This window comes from Prosopis cineraria, unplaced genomic scaffold (genome assembly GCF_029017545.1).
Source record: "Prosopis cineraria cultivar Desert tree isolate PC_DT_omini unplaced genomic scaffold, ASM2901754v1 PC11, whole genome shotgun sequence".
Lineage (NCBI taxonomy): Eukaryota > Viridiplantae > Streptophyta > Magnoliopsida > Fabales > Fabaceae > Prosopis > Prosopis cineraria.
This window is the reverse complement of record NW_026555342.1, coordinates 23,679,775-23,702,494: the sequence shown is the minus strand read 5'-3', so window position 1 is coordinate 23,702,494 and position 22,720 is coordinate 23,679,775. Positions and strand designations below refer to the sequence as shown.

The 22,720-nt window shown below is 31.3% G+C and overlaps 1 protein-coding gene across 1 annotated transcript; it reads left to right on the top strand.

Annotated features, from left to right (window-relative positions):
- The first annotated feature begins 19,065 nt into the window (after positions 1-19,065).
- LOC129286353 (serine decarboxylase 1-like) lies at positions 19,066-20,968 on the top strand. The gene is made up of 5 exons (XM_054922331.1): positions 19,066-19,288; positions 19,387-19,618; positions 19,734-19,927; positions 20,012-20,148; positions 20,384-20,968. Exons 1-5 carry the CDS (start codon positions 19,066-19,068, stop codon positions 20,966-20,968), a joined length of 1,371 nt encoding a protein of 456 aa, XP_054778306.1.
- Positions 20,969-22,720: the final 1,752 nt, after the last annotated feature.

Below are 22,720 nucleotides of genomic sequence, written 5' to 3'. Positions count from 1 at the left end.
ATGACTAATGGTACTACCAATTAGCAACCAGTATTCTAACTTAATCTCACATTTCAAATCAAGCATGCATGGGTCTAAAGCAACATATTATCTCTTTTCAAAATTACTCATCCAACTAAACATAAATGAATGCCTCTGTCTGTATATAACTCCCATGCATGAATCTAATAGTTAATCATCTCTTACATGTAAATGAAACATTATCAATTACTTTTAAATATTCATTGAAAAATTATAGATCCAACTTCTAAAATCTATTATAATGGAGACATTTTTAAGTACAAAAGCTAGTAATAAAATGAAAATCATAAACCATTAAGGAAGAATAAATAAAAACACTCCATCATTTTTCGTGAGTAATTTTTAAAATTTTTTAAAATATATAAATAAAGCAGGTAGCTTGCAAATAAGCTTAATCATAATTAAAAAAAAGAATCTGTCAATAAATTATTGGGACATTATTCAAATACTTGAAATATTCCCATAGCATACTCCTAATAAGGCACTCCTTAATTCCCTAATATCCATGAAACACTATTGTCATTTTCACATACACTTTAACTTAGTATAAATCCAAATTCTTTGAATTACTTGAGGCTAATATCAAAAAACTAACATAAAACAATCCAATTTATTCTTGAAATTACCAACCAAATAATTTTCATTTTTTTAATATTAGCTTATTCAATCCCCAACAGCCCAATAGTCACGCTTAAGCTCCTGTTGTCCAACTTCTTTCAAATATACAAGACAAAATTTTCTTCAATTATAACTCCTACCCATAGTTCCTTGTAGGTATAAAGAAAACAACTTCATCTACTTGTCATGTCATTCCAATAAATTTACACTAAAATTTTTCTATCAAACACCTTATGTGCATTTAAAATTTAAATCATAGAGCAACATAGTAAATCATAAACTATCAATCATATACCTCTATTCATCAACGTAATCCTTTAAAGTTTCCTCAATCAATTTTTAACAACATTTTTCTTAAAATTCAAGCAAAACAGATTTTTTTTTTTTTTTTGTCTTCATCTTCCTTATCTTATCATAACCAGATAACAATAGGGAGATACCTCACACTAAGCAAACGAGTGAGAAGAGAGAGCTGCTGGACCAAAAAAAATACTACCACAGCAATGAGGAGGAGGTTCAGTTCTCCACTTGTGCAGCAGGAGCAACTTGACACTGACGAGAACAAGAAGGATCAAAGCATATACCCACACAGATTGGCATCGATAGAACAGGAAGAGGGAAAGTGATTGACGGTATGCACAGGGAAGAGGGGAAACTCATGAATGGGATTTCTAACAGGTGCTGGCTCAACTCCTTGTGCATCTATCAGCGATGAGCAAACAGAGTAAAGGGAGAGGAAAAATCTAAGTTAACCTTCACGGCAACGCAGACAGAGGAGGAGGAGTAAGACTCTAGCTTGTGCACAGTCACCGGCGATGGATGGAAAGAAAGGCAGAGGGATAATGGAGATGGAAGACGAAGGATGAAGGTTGAAGCTCTCTCTTTCTCACTCTCAGTCTCTCGGTCACGGAATGGAATTTGAAGAAAAGGAATTAGGAAGGAGAGAAGGAGCGGATACATATTAGAATTGAACCCCTTTAATTATTATCATCATATTTTTCGAAGAGGGGCAAAAAGGTAATTTCATGGTTACAAAGAAAATTATTCTCTACTGTGCAGGAAGGAATCGATCCCGAACCTGATGGAAGAAGCTAGCAAAAGTTCCACTGTACCATCAGTAGCTCTTAATGCATTTATCCCAAAATTACAAAAATACCTTTAAAATGCCCTATTATAAATTTTAATTGTTATCTCCTTTTATTAAAAAATGTAATGTATTTTTTGAGAAGTATGATGTTCAAAAATGTAAGGCATTTTAATTTTTTAAAGTATAATCATTACCTTTTTTTCAAAAGTGCCCTAAGTGATAATAATTTTATATTTATTGTAGAGTGTTTATTAGGAGTAAATATGAAAAGATACTGTTAGTTGAAAAGTAAGCAACTATTTTATTAAAGGATGAGATTTAATTAAAAATACCTTATATTTTTAACGGAAAGAGTAATTCTTACATTTATGACCGGAGTGGATGCTAAAGTTCTCACGGATTGTATCAAATGAAGAATTTTTTTTAGTTACTAAATATATATTTATTTACGTAAAATTATTTCATACAAATAAAAGTTAAATTTGACCACTACGATCAAAATACAATTTGAACAATTGTAATTTTAAAATCATCTTATTTCAAAGTTTGGTAGAACAAGAGGACAATAATTAGAAGATGCCATCGTTTTTTATTGATTCGCACACATTCATGTGTGACAACAAGATTTTTGCTACTCACAAATGCTATATCAATTGCACATTATTTTTTATTTAATTAATGATAGAGAAAGTGCATAAAAATGAAATTATTGCCAAGAAACGCAATAATATTAAAGTGTTAACCTTTTGATCTTTTATCATGGAAGAATAACTCTGAGGAAACTCCGTACGCATCATAACTGGGCTAGTACAATCAATTTAAATTTTAATTAAATTCTGGATCATTACAAATATCATCAAAATAACTAACAATAATTAAATTCCCTTCCTTTCTTTTCTTTCTTTTTTATTGAGTTATTACATATTAGTTGCCAAATTAATTTTGCATTTCAACCATGGTTCATCACATTGTGAGAAACTAGCTCCTTTTACTAGATTCAACTCCCATTGGTAATATGTAACATCCAAAAAATTAATATATGGATTAATTAAAATAATTGAAGAGTTTAATTAATTAATTAAGGTTATTGTAAGTTAATTAGAGTGGCTGGATGACCATTGGTCTAATAGACACAATGCGGGGAATTAAATATGACCCTAATTGCTATTAGGCTACTTAGGGCCCAATTAAATGGGTTTAAATAGGGTTTCCCCATCTGCATCATCCGTAGCAACGGAAGGCACTATGTATTGGACACAATGACTTATAATATTAAATTTAGTTTGAGTTTTGATAATAATAAATATCATTGAGTTAACTATAGTCAATATGTTTGAGAAATATAGAATAATTAACCATATGCATTATTATTTTCATAAATATAATAGTTAACTAAATATGGAACAATCGTTTTCAAATGATTTATATTGGTCCATATCATTTGAGTTTAAGGGAAAAATGAATTATGTTAAAAAATTTATTATATAATTTTTTAAATAATATTTTCCTTAATGTCTTGATCCTTAAAATGATTTCACATCTATGAGTGTTCAAATTATTATTTTCATAACTTGGATAATACTTTCCTTTTGCATGATATAAAACCTTTATATCTATTCTCATACGCATTGATACTTGAACTAACTACTTTCTTTGTGAATATTATTGAAAGTTATTCAAAGTAAAAATGAGAGTAAGCATGAAGAGAAAGCGATTAATCAAAGTTATCATTACAATACATGTTACACTCAAAATTGAAGAATATAAGATGAAGATCCAAGAAGAGCTTAAATGAATGAAGACATACAAGTTAGGATACATCATAGCATTAGACTTAATAAGTATAATATCTTCAAACTAAAAATCTTTATGTTAAACTCATTGATTCTTATATGCATATATTTTAAATCATAATATGCATTTTGGTTTTAAAATGAAAAGTGATATATAACTTTGTTAATCCTGTTCTTCATTATTTATATCTCACAATATTCAAAAATATTTTCTTATAAAGATTATTAAAAACTAACTGCATAAAATTTATTAAGATTTATATTTACTCAAAATGAAGTTATGTTATTAACACTTAAAGTTTATGCTTTGAGTTAAGAGGTTTTGGAGATCTTCAATTTGACCTTTATTCAATATTTTTACTATATTTCTTAACATACATATCTGTAGTGGCCTTAAAATTTTAAATTAAATAAATTTTCTTCCAAGTGGTATCTAGTTTATTTATTTTAGGTTCACGACAAATTGAGAGTAATGGTCTAGGAGAATGTATGTTAGTAGCTTACCTAAAGGTTCAAAGTCTGAATCCTGCTGAGCAAATGTTTGATTTTATTTATTTTAAATTATGGAAAAATTTATTAAAGAGCCCTTGCATTTCATGTAAATAACAGAAATATTTTGTGCCAGTTCTTGTAATTTTCCCAATTTTCTTAATGTTAAGATTTTATCTTCTTCCCGATCATTCAAACCGGAAAACAGAGCAATGAAAGGCAGTGAGATAACATCCATTCTCCACCGACTTTAGACCCTCTGATTCTTCACCATCGTTCCATCTCCCTCGAGCTCCCTTAATTAGTTTTTCCGTTCGCCGTCAACCTGAATAGTGTCTTCACCGTCGCATCTCTGTTACTAAGTACGCAGTCATTTGATTTCTTCCCCTGTCACTATTTTTTGATTTTTCTTCGTTCTGCCATCAACGTGCTGTGCAGCTGAGTAAGTAACCTTCATTCTCCTTTCCTCCTTAGCTTTGGAACGTCAAGAGTGTGTGTGGGAAGCACAAGTCTTTACTTTTTCTGGCTGGTGGTTTATTCTCTGTTTTCTTCTCGTTCGAACAGCTGGGTCAAATGCATCGTCCTTTCCTTTGGTGTTATCTACGAGCTGGGGTGTGCCTGAAGCTATTGTATTATTGTTTGAGGTAAATCACTGGTTATAGCAACAAGAATTATTCTCTTCTTCCCTGGCCAAAGAATGCGTCCGTGCTCTTCAAAGTTTCTGTCATAATTTTGAGGAAATTAAACTATATTTTGGCTGATGCTGTGTATTATTTTGAATTGGTAATGAGTTGACGATAGAGTCAATGTTGGAAGTTGATTAAATTGTTCAATGATTATTGTGAATAAAATTTGGATGCATTCAAAGTGTTTGTGAAAATACCTGAAAGAATATTAACAAATTGGCATAACATAATTTGAAGAAATTTATGTGAGTAGTGGCTTGTGTTAGTAGATGAAATTTGAAAATACTAAAATTGGAGCAAGGATTTTAGGTTCAAGAGCTATAGGTGAAACAAGAGCTATAGGTGAAAAAAAAACACTCAATTCACCCACTCTTACGTGACTAGCATATCTTACACCATGTGCAGCACAAATGGAATGCAAATTTAAATTCCAAAGACCTGATTTTTGCTCAAGAAACAAAAGTAGAGAGTGGGAATTTGAGAGAAACAATAAGATCTTTGCTAAGAGCAAAAGGTTCATCTATGAGGATGTTTGGAGGCTATTTAGGGTTGTTAAACCCTTAGATAAGCTTTATCTTCTTTTCTCCTTCCTCTCCTATGTGATTTTTTTTTTTACTTTGGGTTGTAGGAGTGTGTCTCGAATCTGTAACTTGAGGTTGCTCATTTCTAAGACTTAAATGGAGTATAAGGATAGTTATTTATATTTTTAATGATTGGTTTATTCTAATGATGGTTTTAGAGTTAACCCTAATATTAAGTAAATTAGATTTAGCTAATGAAGTGGTTTAACAGTGTTAAGTTAAATGGAAGTTAAATGAACTAATGGAAGTGAAAAATGATCATTAAATGGATTCACATGCCATAATCGTGATTAAGGGTTAATTAATGGTCATTAGTCATTAGTGACATTTAGTGACTAGCTCTAATTCTAGATTGATTGCTTTTGGAGCCATTTGCACCTATCAGAAGATCCTCAAAATCCAAATCATACTCTTAAAGTGGTAACCTAAGGGTTGAGGTAATAAAGAATTAAATTTTAATGGATAATTGTTGTTTACAATTTATGAGCTTATATGTTAGGTTGCATAGTATGAGTTGAATGTTATGAGCATGTATGAATGCTGATAATGTTGACAAAGACTCATGTGAAATTCTTGTATAGGTGAAAGTGAATGAATATGAAATGATATGATATCAAGCATGATTACATGAGATATGGTTTATAAGCTTAAATTTAAGCATGTGATAAGTGGATTGAATTATGATTATGGTATGTCATTGAGCATGATGAAATTGCATGATCATGGATGGGTAAGAGTTTACCCGAGTGTGTTAGGCTTTGTGAAAATCCATGTGGTATGAGCCCACTAAGAGTTGCATATAATAGGTGACATACTTGATAATTAGAAGTGTTTATTATTATCATGGTCTTATGGGAAATGTCATGGGTCAAACACAATACTCAGTATAATCGAGTTCCTATGAGGGATGATGTAGGTTGAGCAATTATGACACCCTAAAAATTTAAGAAAGATGAATCCATGGTCTAGGAGCGAGAGCAGGAACATTATGTCGAATAGCCCTTTACAATTGGAGAGTAGGGTGAATTTAGTCACACAAGTTAGTTTTATATGATTTAGTAGCCCATGAATTTGGTCAAAAGATATAAGGAGAGGAATAATATGGTTGCTTTTGATTATTTATAACATTATTATTGATTCACATACTAAGCATGAATTACGGATTTTATTGTGTGAATTCTTATCATACCTGCTTCTTATTGCCACACTTTTATGTGTTTGAATTTCATTGCTTGGTTATTGAGATTATATAATCTCACTTCTATTTGTTAATACTTTCTAGGAGGAGATGATAAGAGTAAGGTCTCACACCCTGAAAACAGAGGGTGACCGACACGAGATGTGGATCATATACACATTCCTTAAGCCCTAAATTAAGAATTTTTTTAAAAAACATAGTTGAATTTGTACTGAAAATTATAACATGTTTAATAAAATTATTATATTGAAAATTTCAATATTTTTATAGAAATTTGGGTAGAATCTTCCTAGTAAATAGGATCTCCCAAAAAATTTTAATCTATCAATATTTTACATAAGATATAATATCAATCAGGAGTTCAACTTCTTCCAACCAACAAATAACATATACCACAATAGAAATCTAGCTATAGGCGATATGGAACAAACTAACCTTACTTTTCAAATAAAATACAATTCAAATGTTTATGTCAAAAGGAGATAATGCTAAGCGAAATACCACCACCCAGAACAATTTTTTGCCCTTTAAATGCCAGCAATAGGATCAGCGTCAGTTAACGAATCTAAGACCAAATAAGTTTCTAGTGAATAGTAATAAAAAGAAAGTTTAACATAATTATGTGTTTTAGAAATAAAAATTTTTGCAAACAAATATATAATAAACTTCGTCAAAAAGGACTTTATGTAACTTTAAATAAATTCTTGATTCATTAAAATATCATATCAAACATCATTATCATGTACTTTCAATAAAGTGAATAATTGTTAAATAATTATAACTATGTCATTAATCAAAACCAATAAAAAATAGATCTATCAAATAATTAAAAACTTATAATTATAGGAACTTGTTAGAACAAATAATAAACGTGGATACACAGTCCGCAAGGGTAAATAACCAAACATGGCTTATGCCACAAAGACAAACGTGGACACACAGTCTACAAAGGTAAGTAACCAAACGCAGTCAAAGCTATGAAACAAATGTGGACACACAATCTACGAGGATAATGCTAACTAAATGTGGCTTGAAGCCACGAAACAAATGTGAATACGATGCTCATGAATAACCATCCCTCTATTCCACGTGCGTTGGCCATCGCACGGGGCTAACATCTCCTATAAACACCTTGCTAACTAAGTGTACCATGGCGTGCCGAAGGCTAATAGAACTGCCGTTAGCAACTAGTGTTTTGCATAAAATCGCATTCAAATTCATTTTCAAACATACCAAAAATCATCAATTTCACAAAAATTTTCATTTTCAAAGTCAAACTCGCATGAATCATTCTTTGCATCAATCCAATGTTTGATAAAAGGAAATCTCATAATCAAAGTCCAAACTTATATTTATTAGTTAATTAAAATTTCAAAACTGATAAAGGTAATTTCACAAAATACAAAGTTTAGTAAACAAACTATTCAATAACCACATCGTCGTTACTAAAACAATTTTTGCAAACAAGTGTACTATTGTGGTAAAGGAAATCTTTATTGAAAAATTAGTTGAAACACTATCCACTTACCTCAAAAGCTTGCAAGATGAAGATTCACTCCTTTTGAACATCTCTCAGTTGCCTTTTTGGCTACTCTAATTACCTAAATAAGAAAAATAAATAACTTTATTTAATGACAACTTCACTTTATATACTACCAATAAAAGTTATCAACTTATTATCTTGTCTAGAAATTATCAAATTTTTCTAAATCAGTATTTGTCCCTAACCCAGCAGCCATATTTAAAATATTTTATTTCTTTCTCTAGCTAGCCAATAATGATACCCTTATGTTGCACTCGTACCATCTTTTCTTGGTAACGAGTAAATGATTTATCATTTGTAATCATCAACCATACAATGGCTCAATATCTAGTTTGTCTCACAATAGCTTCACAGTCAAAATTCTTCACCAAACTCAAGTAAATTTCATAAATAATTAACCTCCAAACCAAATATGTCCTTTTTCTCTTCCAATTGCCTTATCATATACAATAAAATTTTATCAGGCTTCCTACAAATCCAAAAACTTCCTTCCGACATTGCCACAACCATACATAGATATTTCAAAGATCAATACGTAAATAGCAATTTGGTACTTGAATTATTAATGAAAATATTCTCTTTAAAATCTCTACTTCTAATTCTAACTTTCTTTCAAGCATTTTAGTGAACATTTTATACGCGTCAAAACTCAAATAAATACCAAACCTCTTCCTCATTATTATGCTTTCAACATTTTTTCAAATATCAATATATAGATAAAACAAGCTCCTCAAGTCCCCCCTTTTTAACAAGGGACAAAAAAATATCTTTTAACTTTAAGAGTAAAACCTAAACTCACATTCATCTCCATTAATCATAACCCAAAAAAATCATACTGGAATTATTTAATGAAAATGTTTAACTACGTTTTAAATTTCAGATTAATCCAATCCCCGCCCCATATAATCATATATGGTAGTTGAACAAGGGAAAATTCACAACCATTTTTCATATATTTTTTCCCAATGGCAACATAAGATTAACCAAGCTTCTCTTTCAACATAAATCCACTTTAATGCTCAAATAAAATTAAATCTCCATCCACATTACTTTCAGCAGCAAAGAAAGAAGGGAGAAAATTCTACAATTTTAGCCAACAATGCACACCAAGCAATAAGGAAGAGGAGGATTGAAATGCCTAACCTTAGATCATTAATGACAAATAAAGGAAGGAGAGAGAAAGAAGATAACAGCACTAAACAGGGGAAGCATGAAGGAATTACAATTCTAATGAGGATGCTAAAGTAGCGACAGAAAATGGCCAAACACTCACCAAAACGACCTGCACTGACGAAAGGACAGGACTCTAACAATGACGGCAATGAACAGGCAAGTTGGACGACTAGCTAAGTTGAGCAATCTGTTACGCAAAACAAGGGAGATGGCAGTAGTGACATTAAGCATGGAAGGAAGAATTTCGATACCCCCACAGCCATAGCCACACCCACGAATGCAGCTACAACTTGAAGCAAGAAGAAGGGAAGCTGTCACATAAACAGAGAAGAGCAAGGAAGAAAAAGAACAATCGGCGATGTGGATGAAGAATGGACAAATGAGTTAGGCAAAGATTACCAACAATGAACACTGTGAAACAAGACAGAGAAGACAATGTATGACCCTTAGCATCAGTTGATCATGGTGATTGTATACCCAAGTCGGTGGACATACTAGAACGGAGAAGGGCAGAGATGAAAGTTTCTAGAATTCTCCCCCCTCTCTCTCATTGGTTCTCTTGTTAACATGATAGAGGAAGAAGAAAAATCTGACTTAAAAAGGGAGGATTGAAAAAATTATAAGGATGGACCCAAATTTTTTATATATTATAACATAAAAGACAAGGCATTCTCTCTCTCTCTCTCACGAAATTTTCTCATAACCATGATAAAATAAAATTAGCCTATTACTTAAGAGAATTTGAACTTTGAATCTTCTAGTAAGTTGTTAGCTTAAGTTCTAATAAATAACCACCATCTACTTGTTAAATTGGAACAATTAAATAAAATATCAATTAGAAGAGAAATTTATTTAATTCAAAATTTATAGTCATTACATAGGGGCAAGGGGGAGGCTTTGGAACTAGAGACTAGAGCTTCAAACTGTAAAGTCTCTAATTTTTTTATGTGTGATTGAATATATATTTGCCCACATTAAGGATTAATTATTATGCTTAACTATTTATGGCTTGCACATAGCCCTTTTTCAGACTTTGGCATTTTTATTATTGGCCTTCATGTGTTTTTGATTCGATGTCGAACGTGCAATTGTGTGCAAGTGTGTGTTTATTTGGAGTGATTGATGATTACTGTCGCATGTATTAATCATGATTTTAATTTCGTAAGGTGGTATTACATGTACTAGTTTTTTTTGGGCTAATGGCTTAGTTGAGGGTATTGGACACTTGGATGATTTGAAGTGATGCACCTTGGCCCTAGGTGTCCAAAATCTCCATATGATACCTATGGTGGTAAGCTAAAGCCACTACCTAGGTCATTTATTTATCTTTGTGTGGGCACTTAGATCATCTCTATTAAAGTCCGAGTTGAAAATTAGACACACTGGATGTTGTCTTTGTTGTTGTGGCAGCAAATGGCACAAAGGATGTTGGCCATGACAAATAGTGCGTTTGTACCTTAAGTGGCCTTTGTACCACAAGTCACAACGGATGGTACATATTTTGTGAAAATGATTCTTTTGACCCCATTTTAAATTGTTTTATTACTCAAACTATTGCCCATGCTTCCTAGTGTATTTCTACTCTAATTTTAAATATTTGAAGGGCCTTAATTACTTGTTTTCAAATTTATATTATTTTCAAGATCCCATTTATGCTAAAGTCTTTTAATTAAATGTTGGAGTTTTTAGCTAGCCAAGGTGGATCATGTATTTCCTTGGTACCTACTATTGTTTACGAGCATCCTCCTGTTAAAGACAATCATGTTCAAAGCATGATCGGATACTACTAAACACAAGTACCTCTCTCAATAGGAATTCAAACTTTGGTTCATTATGTTTTGAGGGACTAATCCTTTTTGTTAGACCCAACCCTATTAGTAAAACTTATTTGTCTTTGTTCACGTCTTTGAATAATTTCCCGACCAACAACTATGTTCATTTCCATGTGCAATTGTCTAGACTTAGGATCTCTAGGGCCTATTTTTTAATGTTCTTTGCGCTGCCCCCATTTTCTTAAGTATTTTTTAATATTTTGATCATTAAATTCTAGATAAAATTATTGACATTCTGATAACTTACAATCATGAAAGGAAATAGTTTTATATTTTTTTATGGGTTTTTAAATAAAATACCCGAAAATTGTGCACTTTCAATTTATTTTCTTGAAAAAATATATAAAAAATAAAATGGCACAATTTCATGACTGAGATATTATAATTTTAATTATTTTATGTGAATGCTAATAATCAAAGGGAAACATAGAATTGGGAGGTCAGAACATTATAAAGGATATCAGAAGGGTTAGGTATTGGAGGCCCCGGCTCACATTTTTTAATACACTGATAATTACTCTTTTGGTATTTTTTATATGATAAAGTGAAAATACCTGTAGGGCACATTTATGGTTTTTATGTCCATTTTACTCTTTTTCTCATATTAAAGCTGGGAAAGTTATTAAATGCTGAAATATTTTACTTTTAAATTATGTATGCATATACATTTAATTGAGGTAAATTAGGTTAAATTTATTGAATTTTTATATAGAGCTAATGATGAGATTTAAAATTTTACTTGGTTCCAATAAAACATACTGAAACTAATTTATAAATAAGACTAGAAAGAGTAAATCATAAATTAAGTAAAATTATATTTGTGTCTAGCTAATAACATGTTCAAAATCTTTTTATATTGACTACATATATATATATGATTCTTTTTAATTATTATTATTATCATCAAGCCATTAACAATGCAGGTCAAAACCTAGTTTGTTTAAATAAAATGATGAGTTGGATGATTAATAATAATAAAGTAAAACTCCTGTTGAGAGAGTTGAAAAAAGGGAGATCAAATGAAAAGAACTAAATTCCTTAGAGCCAAAACACTCATTACACTCTTTCTATTCAAAATTGTAAGGCATTTTTAAAGAGTTGAATGTTAAAAAATATAAGACATTTTTAGTCTTTTGAGGTGTAATCATTGTCTTTTTTTAAAAAAAAAGTGTGATGAATGACTTTATATTTATTATAGGATATTTAATAAGGATAAATATGAATAGATGGGGTTAGTTTGAAAATAGGTAAATACTTTATTGGGGAGTGAGATTCGGTTAAAAATATTTTACATTTTTTAATGGAGAGAGTATACATTATTCTCATTTTAGTTACAATCATTTTCATGATGTTTGAAGAACGTAAGCAAATTTTTAATTAATGGATTGATTTGTACTTGATCTTGAAAAAAATAAATAAATAAACTTGAATTAAGAAACATATACGCCTCATTGTCACATGAATCCTCATTTTGGGATGCTTAAGTTAAGGGGAGAAATACAACAAATCAACTTTTAAAAACAGGAAAAATCACAATAAAATCTCCCTAAATTATATAAATGATAGTCGGATCTTTCAAAATTTCATAATTCCATTGAAATTTTTAAGGATTTATGTATCAATAAATTTTAAAATTACTTTTTGTTGTCTACTTATTCCTGTAAAAAAAAAAGTAAAAGTAAACTTGTTAAAAAACCTAATATATTTTATTGGCGTTCTCAAAATTATTACATGATAGTTTCCTAAAATTTTGACAAAGAAAAAATCTTTAATATGCCGTCCAAAAATAAGAAAAGCGTGTTACAAATAAGAAAAACATGTTACAAATAAAATATTCTAAATTTTTTTTTTTTTGTGTGTTCATAATTCCCGGCTAAATGCATGCATGATAATCTGCACAGACATTTTGAGAAATATTATAGTAAGTAACATGAAATACATGATTAAAGAAAATGATTACAAGATCTTCTTTATGTCACATCAAAATAAATTTTCATTAACTTTATAACGAATAAAAGGCCTGGAATCATGAATGGAAAAAGATAATAATAACATAAAATATATACACACTTGACTAAAGAAACTTTCAATTATACAATTGTACATGTTAAAATTTAAAAGTGAATCCAATAGAATGTGAAATATACTATTTGGGATATAATAATACTTATAAAGAAAGTAAATGGAGACTTCTGCGTTGGATCATATATTTATTGGTCATCTTAAAATAAAATAGTTTAGACTGAAATCCTTGCGTTGCATGTATGATAATTCATCCAATCAATTGATGAATATGCAACGTAAAAACCATGTGATATGCAAGATATTTTCGCATTTCACTTAAGATATTTGTTTGAGTGACTTCATTTTTCATAATATAAGATATTTTTTAAAAAAATAATGATTCATTAATGACGTTTATTCTGTTATCCCTCATTATTTTACTTCTTAAATGTTTTTCTTACCGTCTCTCTCCCTTATTAAATGAATAATATTTTGGGAAATTTATATTCTTTAAAGAAATTTAGATTCTAAACTATATTTAATTAAATTCATTGGTATTCACAATTTCATATGATAAAGTCTTATGAAGGGAGTAATATTGAGGCACCAGTAAATCTGTTGTTGTATTAATGTAAAACAAAAAAAAATGTTAAATTAAAGAGCCACTAAATTCAAATTGAAAGGAGCATGTCCAATTATTCCAGAAAAATTATTGCATGGACCAGGTGCATTTATAAGTTATCGAATTGATTTCTTGCTGTAAACATGAGATAAGCCAAATATCTAATAATTTTGTACACATAATTATCACTCTAATTTAGAAAAATTCCCGCGAAATCAATGATGAATTGGCAATAATTAATAAAGGTGATGAGCATATTTAACTATCCTGTGTCCTCGTGAGTATATCTAATAATTTTGCATATCTAATTTTGTATTTACTTTATTATTATTTTTTAACGTTTATGAAGTTTCTTTTATTATTTACAGAAAATTTAAATTCCCTAAAATTTTATGTATGCTGCATTCCAAACACAAAATATAAAATAAAATGGGTGAATAGTAAAATAAGCTCCGCAATCATCTAAAGTCCATACTAATTATTCAGAAGATGAAGAACCTAAATTAAAACATTTAAAATTTACCATGTTTTAAGTCCATAAAATTTGACATATCTAAATTCCAAAGGCAAAAGATAAAAATAAAAGGGGTGAATACTGAGTGGCCAAGAACAAAACACGGTATAATCATGGGCGGCGCTCCATTGAAGTCAAGGGAGGAAGGTTTGGAGAAAATTATAACAAAGGTTCATATATTCATATATTTTGTATTTTTTGGCTCAAATATTTTGTACCTCTTAGCCCAACTTTAAAAATTTTCAATTCAAACTTTGTAATTATTTTTAAATTATTAATTTTAAAAATATTGCACCACATAGCCAAGGGTCTTGGCACCACCACTAGGTATAATTGGCTACAAAATGCAATGGCGATATTGACAACAACACATATATGTTGTTATTTATTAAACTGAATATTTTCTTTTTTGAGTGGATCTGCAATATGCTTTCACATGACTAATATAATATAATTATTCACGTGCTTTTTTAAAGAAGTAATGTTGATTCCAATATAATATAGTTTTTTTTATGATTTTGAACCATTTTTTGACTGCAATAATTGCAATATTATTATACCTTAAAAATGTTAAAGAACCATTTTTTAATTAATAGTCATAAATAATTTTATTTAACAAATAAAAAAGAAAGTTGATTCCTCCACATCAAATCTAAATTAAAACATTTGAAATTTACCATGTTTTAAGTCCATGAAATTTGACATAGGTACATTCCAAACGCAAAATATAAAACAAAAGGGGTGAATAGTGAGTGGCCAAGAATAAAACATGGTATAATCATGGGCAGCGCTACGTTGAAGCCAAGGGGGGAAGGTTTGAGAAAATTATAATAAAGGTTCATGTATTTCAATATTTTGCATTTTTTGGCCCATATATTTTGCACTCTTAGCCCAACTTTAAAGATTTTTAGTTCAAAATTTTTCTAAATTTTCAAAATATTTTGCACCTCTTAGAAGTTCTTGCAGGAGTTTATGTCTAGCTTATTCAAACTTTGGATAGATCTATTTAACAAAAAATTATTCTAGAAAAATTTGCAGAGTAATTTTTTAGGATAGGTTTTGAAAATAAAAAATAAAAAATCAATTTGAATCATTATTTAAAATATATATATATATATATATATAAAGTAGTGAAATAAGGTGGAAAAAATATTTTTAAAATCAAATTATTTTTTATATGGGATGATGTGGCAAGATATGAGGCAATGGACATAGATTGAACGATGTAGATCTCGCCACTGCTGAAGGACACTGAGGAAGATGAATCTGAGAGGATTCAGATCCTAAATTGGCAGGTTAGCTCTTATTTCTTGCACGTTGGCCGGTATGAATTGTGCTGTGCTTGATGCATGTTGACTTTTTTGACCTTAATTGCTTTCCCCACCTCATCACTATCCTATCTCCACCTTTTTTTAGCTCCTACATCACATTGAAGCCAAGCAAATGCACTCTTTTAAGTTTTAGTTTGAAAAAAATTATATGAAAGATCCATGTATTTCAATATGTTGCATCATTTGACCCAAATATTCACAACCCTTGACTAAAATTTTGGGTTCAAAAATTTTTTAATTATTAATTTTAATAATATTGCACCCCATACCTTAGGGTCCTAGTATCGCCATTAGACATTGTCTCCCTCAATTATAAAACCTTAAACAACTTGCATGTGATAATATTTATTGGGGTGGAACTTGAAAATGATAAATATATTCAAGACTTGTGAGGTTCTGTAGTGGTATTTTCAGGGTAGACATGCGTTGTATAATAAGCAATAAGACCCTTAAACCCCGGCCCAATTGAAGCAATAGCATCCATAGCTCTTTGAAAGAAAGGGCAATATAATGCATTAAATGGAATTCAATTGATGATAGCCCATTCAGCAATGGCCATTTTTGTGTTGTGTTGTGCTTCTTTAGTTGCAAATGCACTCTTAATGCCTGGTTGGGAACCTGGAGTTGTCCTAGGGGCAAAATAATTTTCAACTGAAATAGTAGGAGATTTCTTTTTGCTAGCACTACTCTCAAGGATTGACTTAGATGGAGTAGGTGCATTGGGTTCATTAGCATTAAACACATGTTCCTCCATGTCTGCTTGTACATCAGCAAGCTTTCTCTTTTTCCCACTTTTCAATGATTCTTGCATCTGATGATGAACATCAAAATGAACTTTACTGCAGGAAACTACATTTCCACTTGCACCAGCAAGATGATGCTTCAATCTATTTATTCAACCTCCTTTATAATTCAATGCACAATAAAGATATGTATACACGTTTTTGTTGTCCTCTTTTTCTTAAAGCAACATGTGCCCATGCAGGATCTTTTTTTCCACAAACTAATGGGGTTCCAAATGTGAAGTCATTATAGCTAGCAAGGAGATTAATGGAATTAGGGGTGGATTGTTGGAATTGGGGGTGGGATTCTTAGTTCCATCACTACCAGAATTACTTCCAATATCCATGTTATAACTTTAATCTACAAACTTCGATAATTTCAACATAAATAAATATCTAATGCAAAAACAAAAAAAAAGTGAAGCTCAAACATGTTAGAGCAAGAATGTTTTAATCTAAAAATCCAAGGTAGTCAAATTGCACTATTTAACTTCAAAAATTCTTTAAGCTATCAAAATTTCTTACACCTATGAGGATATTCTTTGTAATCATAAAATGGTAAAATGAAAGGCATTTCACCCATTATAACACGACTAAGGATCATCAAGATTAATTAATTTTCAAACGATACAGAGCAACTAGAGCAACTAGAGCAACCAGAAATCCAGAATACAATACACAAATAAGAGCAACATGAAGCTCAGATTAATTTTTAGCAACATTCGAAATACATACACAAATCACAAATGAAGCTCAAAGATACAAAGCAACATGAAGCTTGTAAAGGAGAGAGAGAAGCATATCTGAATCAATTAGGGGGAGAGAGAGCAGCTACCTAAGAGGCTGAGATGGACCGTTGAAGCTCAAGCAAGACGAGGGTGAGACGCAGTCCAAAACGAGATTCAAATAGAGCATAACTCGAACAAGAAGAGGTTCTTGCCTTCTCGATACACGGGTTTAGTGTTCGAATTCAAACAGAGATGAGATGAAACAAGGGTGAAGCTTTAAGGAAGAGATGAGAGACCTCAGAGGCTCAAATAGACACGGACCACAGACTACAGCTTTAAAGTTTAGACAATGAGATTGAGACCACAGACTTAGGGCTTATGGTTTTTTTAACTTTTATTTTTTTTATAGTATAACCCCCAAAATGATGTCATTTTGAGGGTCAATTTTTTTTAAAAAATAACAACTCACCCAACTCACTTGACCCGAGGGGTTGGGCAGGATTACTCGAGTTAATCTCGAGTCATATGAGTCCAACTTGATCAACTGAACTGGACCGGACTGGTCTTCAGGTTATTGAGTCCCCTATCGAACCGGTCTGTTCGATCTAATTTTTAATACCATAGTTGTATTCAAGGGGGGCCTTGCTCCCTCCCCACCCCCCAGTCCCCTAATTTTGTTTAACACAGTGAGATAAGGCTTGAGCGGTGAGGGATTAGATCGAAGAGTAAAATTACATCCTTAGCCCCTCCTCATTTTTTCACTTTTGACTTTGCCCCTTGTCTCTCTTAACTGTGCATTCCTTTCCCAATTTTTTCCCTTTCTCTTCCACTTGCATGTATGTCACCTCTTTATGGTATAATGAAGCTCTTGATCCTTTATGTTTGTCATACTCATCGATTTGATTCTTGAAATTTGAATTTTGCCAATTAAGCACTTAAAATTTTATAATTATACACAGTTAGTTCTTATTTTGTTTTTTCCTTTAGAACATAATGACTAATTTTGCATAGTTGTAAAATTTTAAGTATTTGATTGATAGAGTTAGAACTTCAAAACTCAAATTAATAATTAAAACAAATTTAAGAAACTAAAATTTTCATTATCCCTAAAATTATTTTAAAGATATATTAATAATAAATATTTAAAATAAAAAATTATATAACATATTTGGTCATAAAAAACTGGCCCCCAACTTGGAGTTCTAGTTTCGCCCCTCGATATTTTCCTTTTTTTCTTTCGTACAAAGTTTTTTCTTTCTTTTGCTAGAGGACAAGGAAACATTTAAAAGTTCTGTCATTTCTAGCTTTTTTTATTATTTATTTTTTTCTTTTTTCAATTTTTTAAAGATTTTTATTTCATATAAATGCGTGCTCTCATCTATACTAGAAATGCTTGAATTCTTAATTACAGGACATTGATAATTTTTTTTGCATGAAAAAGTTTAAAAAAAAAGTAAAAGTAACATGAAAATTCAATCCAAAAAGGGGGAAAAAAAAAAAGCAATGTGAGAATTGATATGTTTTATTACACTGGCCCCTTAAGTCAAAGTAAATCCGTACGTGTGGATTCTTTTTCTCGACAGCTTTCCCAATCTCACCATTCTCATGCATCCTCACATTTTCCTCATTACATTGGATTTGGTAAGTGATCCAAATCTATTCATTTAAGTGTCTTAATTATTGCTGTTGTCTTTTGTCAATACTTAAAAATTATTAAAATATATTTTCTTTTAAAAATTTAAAACAATTCTTATTATTAAAATACTCCTTACATATGCTATCTCCTCTAAAAATTCAAGATCCGGTACTTGTAGATTATTATATGATAAAATCTTTAATGGTCATTAGATTAAACCGAACGGTTGTTATCATGCTAAGTGAGACATTCATTTAATGAGTAGATTTAGGTATTTTTTCATCTTTCAAATCCAAATACGACCTCCATCACTCTCCTGTCTCCTCACTTTTTCTGGTCCCACATTCCCTTCCCACATATATAAAAAGGGAGAATTACGTTAGACGACCTGCGTGAGCTCGAGTGCACCCATATTCAGTTAATCGTAATGGAAAACCCAATGGTGCCTTTGGCTACTTCAGCTTTAGTCGGAGAGGTGTTCCCTTTCAAAGAAGAAGAAAAGAAAATAGAGGAATCTGCATTAGAGAATGGACGTTCAATGATCAGTACTCCTACCATCTCCCAATTCCATGGGGTGGATGACGCAGGGATGGCCAAAGTCATTGCTCACTATGTCCACAGTTTTACTCACATAAAGGATCACATCTTAGGTTAATTTTGTTATTTAACAATACTCTAATGTATTGACTTTCCAATTTTTGTCATATATGCCTCAAAAATATAGTCTTTAATGTATGTATATATGCAGGTTATCCAACTAATCTAGACTTCAACTACGACGCACTGGTGCAGTTGCTACGTTTCCACTTGAACAATGCTGGTGATCCATTTATTGGAAACGGTTATTCGCTGAACTCAAAGCCATTTGAGCTGTGCGTGCTTGATTGGTTTGCCAAACTATGGCAAATAGAGAAGAATGAGTACTGGGGATATGTTACCAGTGGTGGTACTGAAGGAAATTTTCATGGGATTTTAGTAGGGTTAGTACTAGATTTTTTATTATTCCCATCAAAAAATCCAAGTGTAATGAGTTTTTTCTATGCGTGTGTGTGTGTGTAAAGATCAATACATATTCATTTTTTACTATACAAACAGGAGAGAACTATACCCTGACGGACTTCTTTACACATCACGGGACTCGCATTATTCAGTGTTGAAAGTAGCTAGGCTTCTTAGAATCAAGTGTGTGGTGGTGGGGACTCTAATCTCTGGTGAGATTGACTATAAGGAACTAAAGGCGTCTCTTTTATTAAACAAGGACAAGCCAGCAATCATCAACCTAAACATAGGTCTTTTTCCTCTACTCTCTCTCTCTCTATATTTATGTGTGTATGTGTGTGTATATATATAACAGTGGTGTTGTTTGCTAGCAGGGACAACTTTAAAGGGAGCCATTGATGACCTTGATCTTGTACTGCAATCACTTGAGGATTGTGGTTTCACTCAAGATCAATTCTACATTCATTGTGATGCCGCACTATTTGGAATGATGGTACCTTTTGACGTTGGGGTGAGTAGAACGGATGAAATGAAATGGAAATATCTTATTAACAATATGATACAACAAAATTTAAAGTCAATTAGGAAGTAAGAATAGAGAAATAATGAACAATATGATTAGATTGGACCTTTATTTAGTTTGTATTAGAGATTAACATGTACACTTATAGCTCGTGATAATTTATACATGGAAGTAAAAAGAAATTGATCCTGATATCATAATGCATCACTTGTGAAATTCACAGGCACCGGATATTTCTTTTAAAAAACCTATTGGAAGCATAACTACTTCTGGCCACAAATTCTTGGGCTGTCCAATGCCTTGTGGCATCCTGATAACTCGTTTAAAATACATTGATTTTCTCTCAAGAGAAGTAGAATACATCGCTTCAAGAGACGCCACCATCTCAGGAAGTCGAGGAGGCCATGCTCCGATCTTTATTTGGTATGCTCTCAACAAGAAAGGCTTCAATGGTCTTCGAGGAGAAGTTCAAGAGTGCATTAAGAAGGCAGTCTACCTTCAAGATTGCTTGAGAGACCATGGTATCGGAACCTTGTTAAACAAGTTTAGCAACACTGTAGTGTTCGAGAGGCCTCAAGATGATGCATTTGCTCGTAAGTGGAGCTTGGCCAACAAAGGCAATGTATCACACGTGGTGGTGATGCAACATGTGTCGGAGGAAATGTTAGATTCCTTTGTGAGTGAGTTTGTGAAGAATCGGTCTGGATGGTATCAAGATAATAAGAGGAAAATGCAGCCTCCTTGCGTTGCTGAAGATATTGGTGTTGAGAATTGTGCCTGTGCTTTTCACAAGATGTCAATTTCATGATGATGCAATTGTGTGGCTTCGTTCTCTAAGTTGATCACCTATTGATATTGCTTTTATTTGAACTGTATGTTGTATTCCATTTCGTTCTCTTTTTGTTTCTGGTTTGTGTTTCGGGTGGCAAGCAATTTCACTTTGTTTCTGTATGATGTTTCTTTAATTTCGATGATTGTCATCGAAGGTTGTAAGAGCTATATGTTCTATGATTTGTCAATCATTCAATAAGACTTTTAAATTTTTAGCTGATATTTTAATGATATTTTGTTTAATTTAATCTTTACAAAAGTATATTGGAATTTAAGTGGTAAAGTATTGAAATGATGTTTGCAATAAACTTGAAGAAAGGATCAGACTGGTGAAGAAAAAAATTTTATTGCTATTTCATAAAATAGTAAAAAAAAAAAATACATGAACAAACTGGCCAGCAAGTGTATGTGCAAGTCACAAGAAGTAATTCAAAGTGAGAAAAGTATTGTAATAACCCCAAAATTTAAGTTAAATTAAAATCTATAATTAGATAATTAAATGTATTTTATTAATTTTTGGAGTAGATATAACAAAGGGAATTGGTAGCTCAATGGTAATGTAACAATCCAAAAATTTTGAGTAAAATTGAAATAAATGATAAAATATTTTGTAATGATCAGAAAATTCATGAATTTTAAAAAATGAAATAAATTTTATTTAAGCATCAAAAGAGAAGTAGGTGTGGATTCAGAAAATCGAAGATAAAATAATTAATTAATTTTTCTTTATTTAAGCATCAAAAGAGAAGTAGGTGTGGATTCAGAAAATCGAAGATAAAATAATTAATTAATTTTTCTTCTTAGTATTTTTACTTAAATTTTAATAATCCCAGAATTTTAGTCGAATTAAAATTTATTATAAGAAATTTTAATTATATTTTATTTAAAGTTTTGGAGTAAATGATGCAAGAGGGATTTGTGGTCTTGCTAGAGAAAATCTTGTGCGTAACCCATTACAAGGTTTGGGTTCAAATCCTTTTCTTTCTTTTTTTTTTCCAACTAAAGAAATCTTAAGTTTCTGAAGTAATGAAATTACTGAAATGCCCTAAAAAAACAACACAACGCCCCCACATATCAAATGACATGGTTCTTCCCCATTTTCATTTTGGCAACAGAGAGAGTGACACAAGGGATTTGGTGGTCTAGAAGCGGCCTGTTTGAAAACTTATTCTTAGAACAGTTTTTTGTTCTCTAGAATAAAAGAACAAAAAAATCTATTCGATAACATGTTTTCAAAAAGTGTTTTGGAGAATTAAAAAAATAAATATTGTTTTAGAGAACAGAAAAATGGAAACAACTTTTAGATGTTCTGTGATTATTATTTTGAAAAACAAGGAAGAATGAAAAAAACACTTATTTTTTTTTTTTTTTGTTCTCAAAACATATTTTACAAAGCACCAATTCTTAAAACAATAAAATAAAAACAGTTTCAAATAGCCCTGTTGTTCTCCATCGTTGTTTCTTCTTCTTTCTTGCCCGATGCTGACGCAAGCAACTGTCACCACTTTCCATTTGTGAGTTCTTCTTCCTCATTTCAGTGTTGCTGAATCTTTCTCCTCATCCCATGTTTGCATTGTGCTGTACTGGTATGAATGAGGGACCTTTGATTCCCTCTTTCCATTTCTTCTCCATCTTTTCTCAATTCATGGCTTCTCCTACTCATTGCATCAGTGTGTTTGCGTATGTGTTTACCACTGTTTCTTCCCTTTCTTTGCTTCTCCGCAGCGGC

Coding starts and splice junctions, on each gene's coding strand:
- LOC129286353 (XM_054922331.1), top strand. CDS start 19,066: ATGGAAAACCCAATGGTGCCTTTGGCTACTTCAGCTTTAGTCGGAGAG. Junction 19,289..19,386: donor CATAAAGGATCACATCTTAG/GTTAATTTTGTT, acceptor GTATATATGCAG/GTTATCCAACTAATCTAGAC. Junction 19,619..19,733: donor TTTCATGGGATTTTAGTAGG/GTTAGTACTAGA, acceptor CTATACAAACAG/GAGAGAACTATACCCTGACG.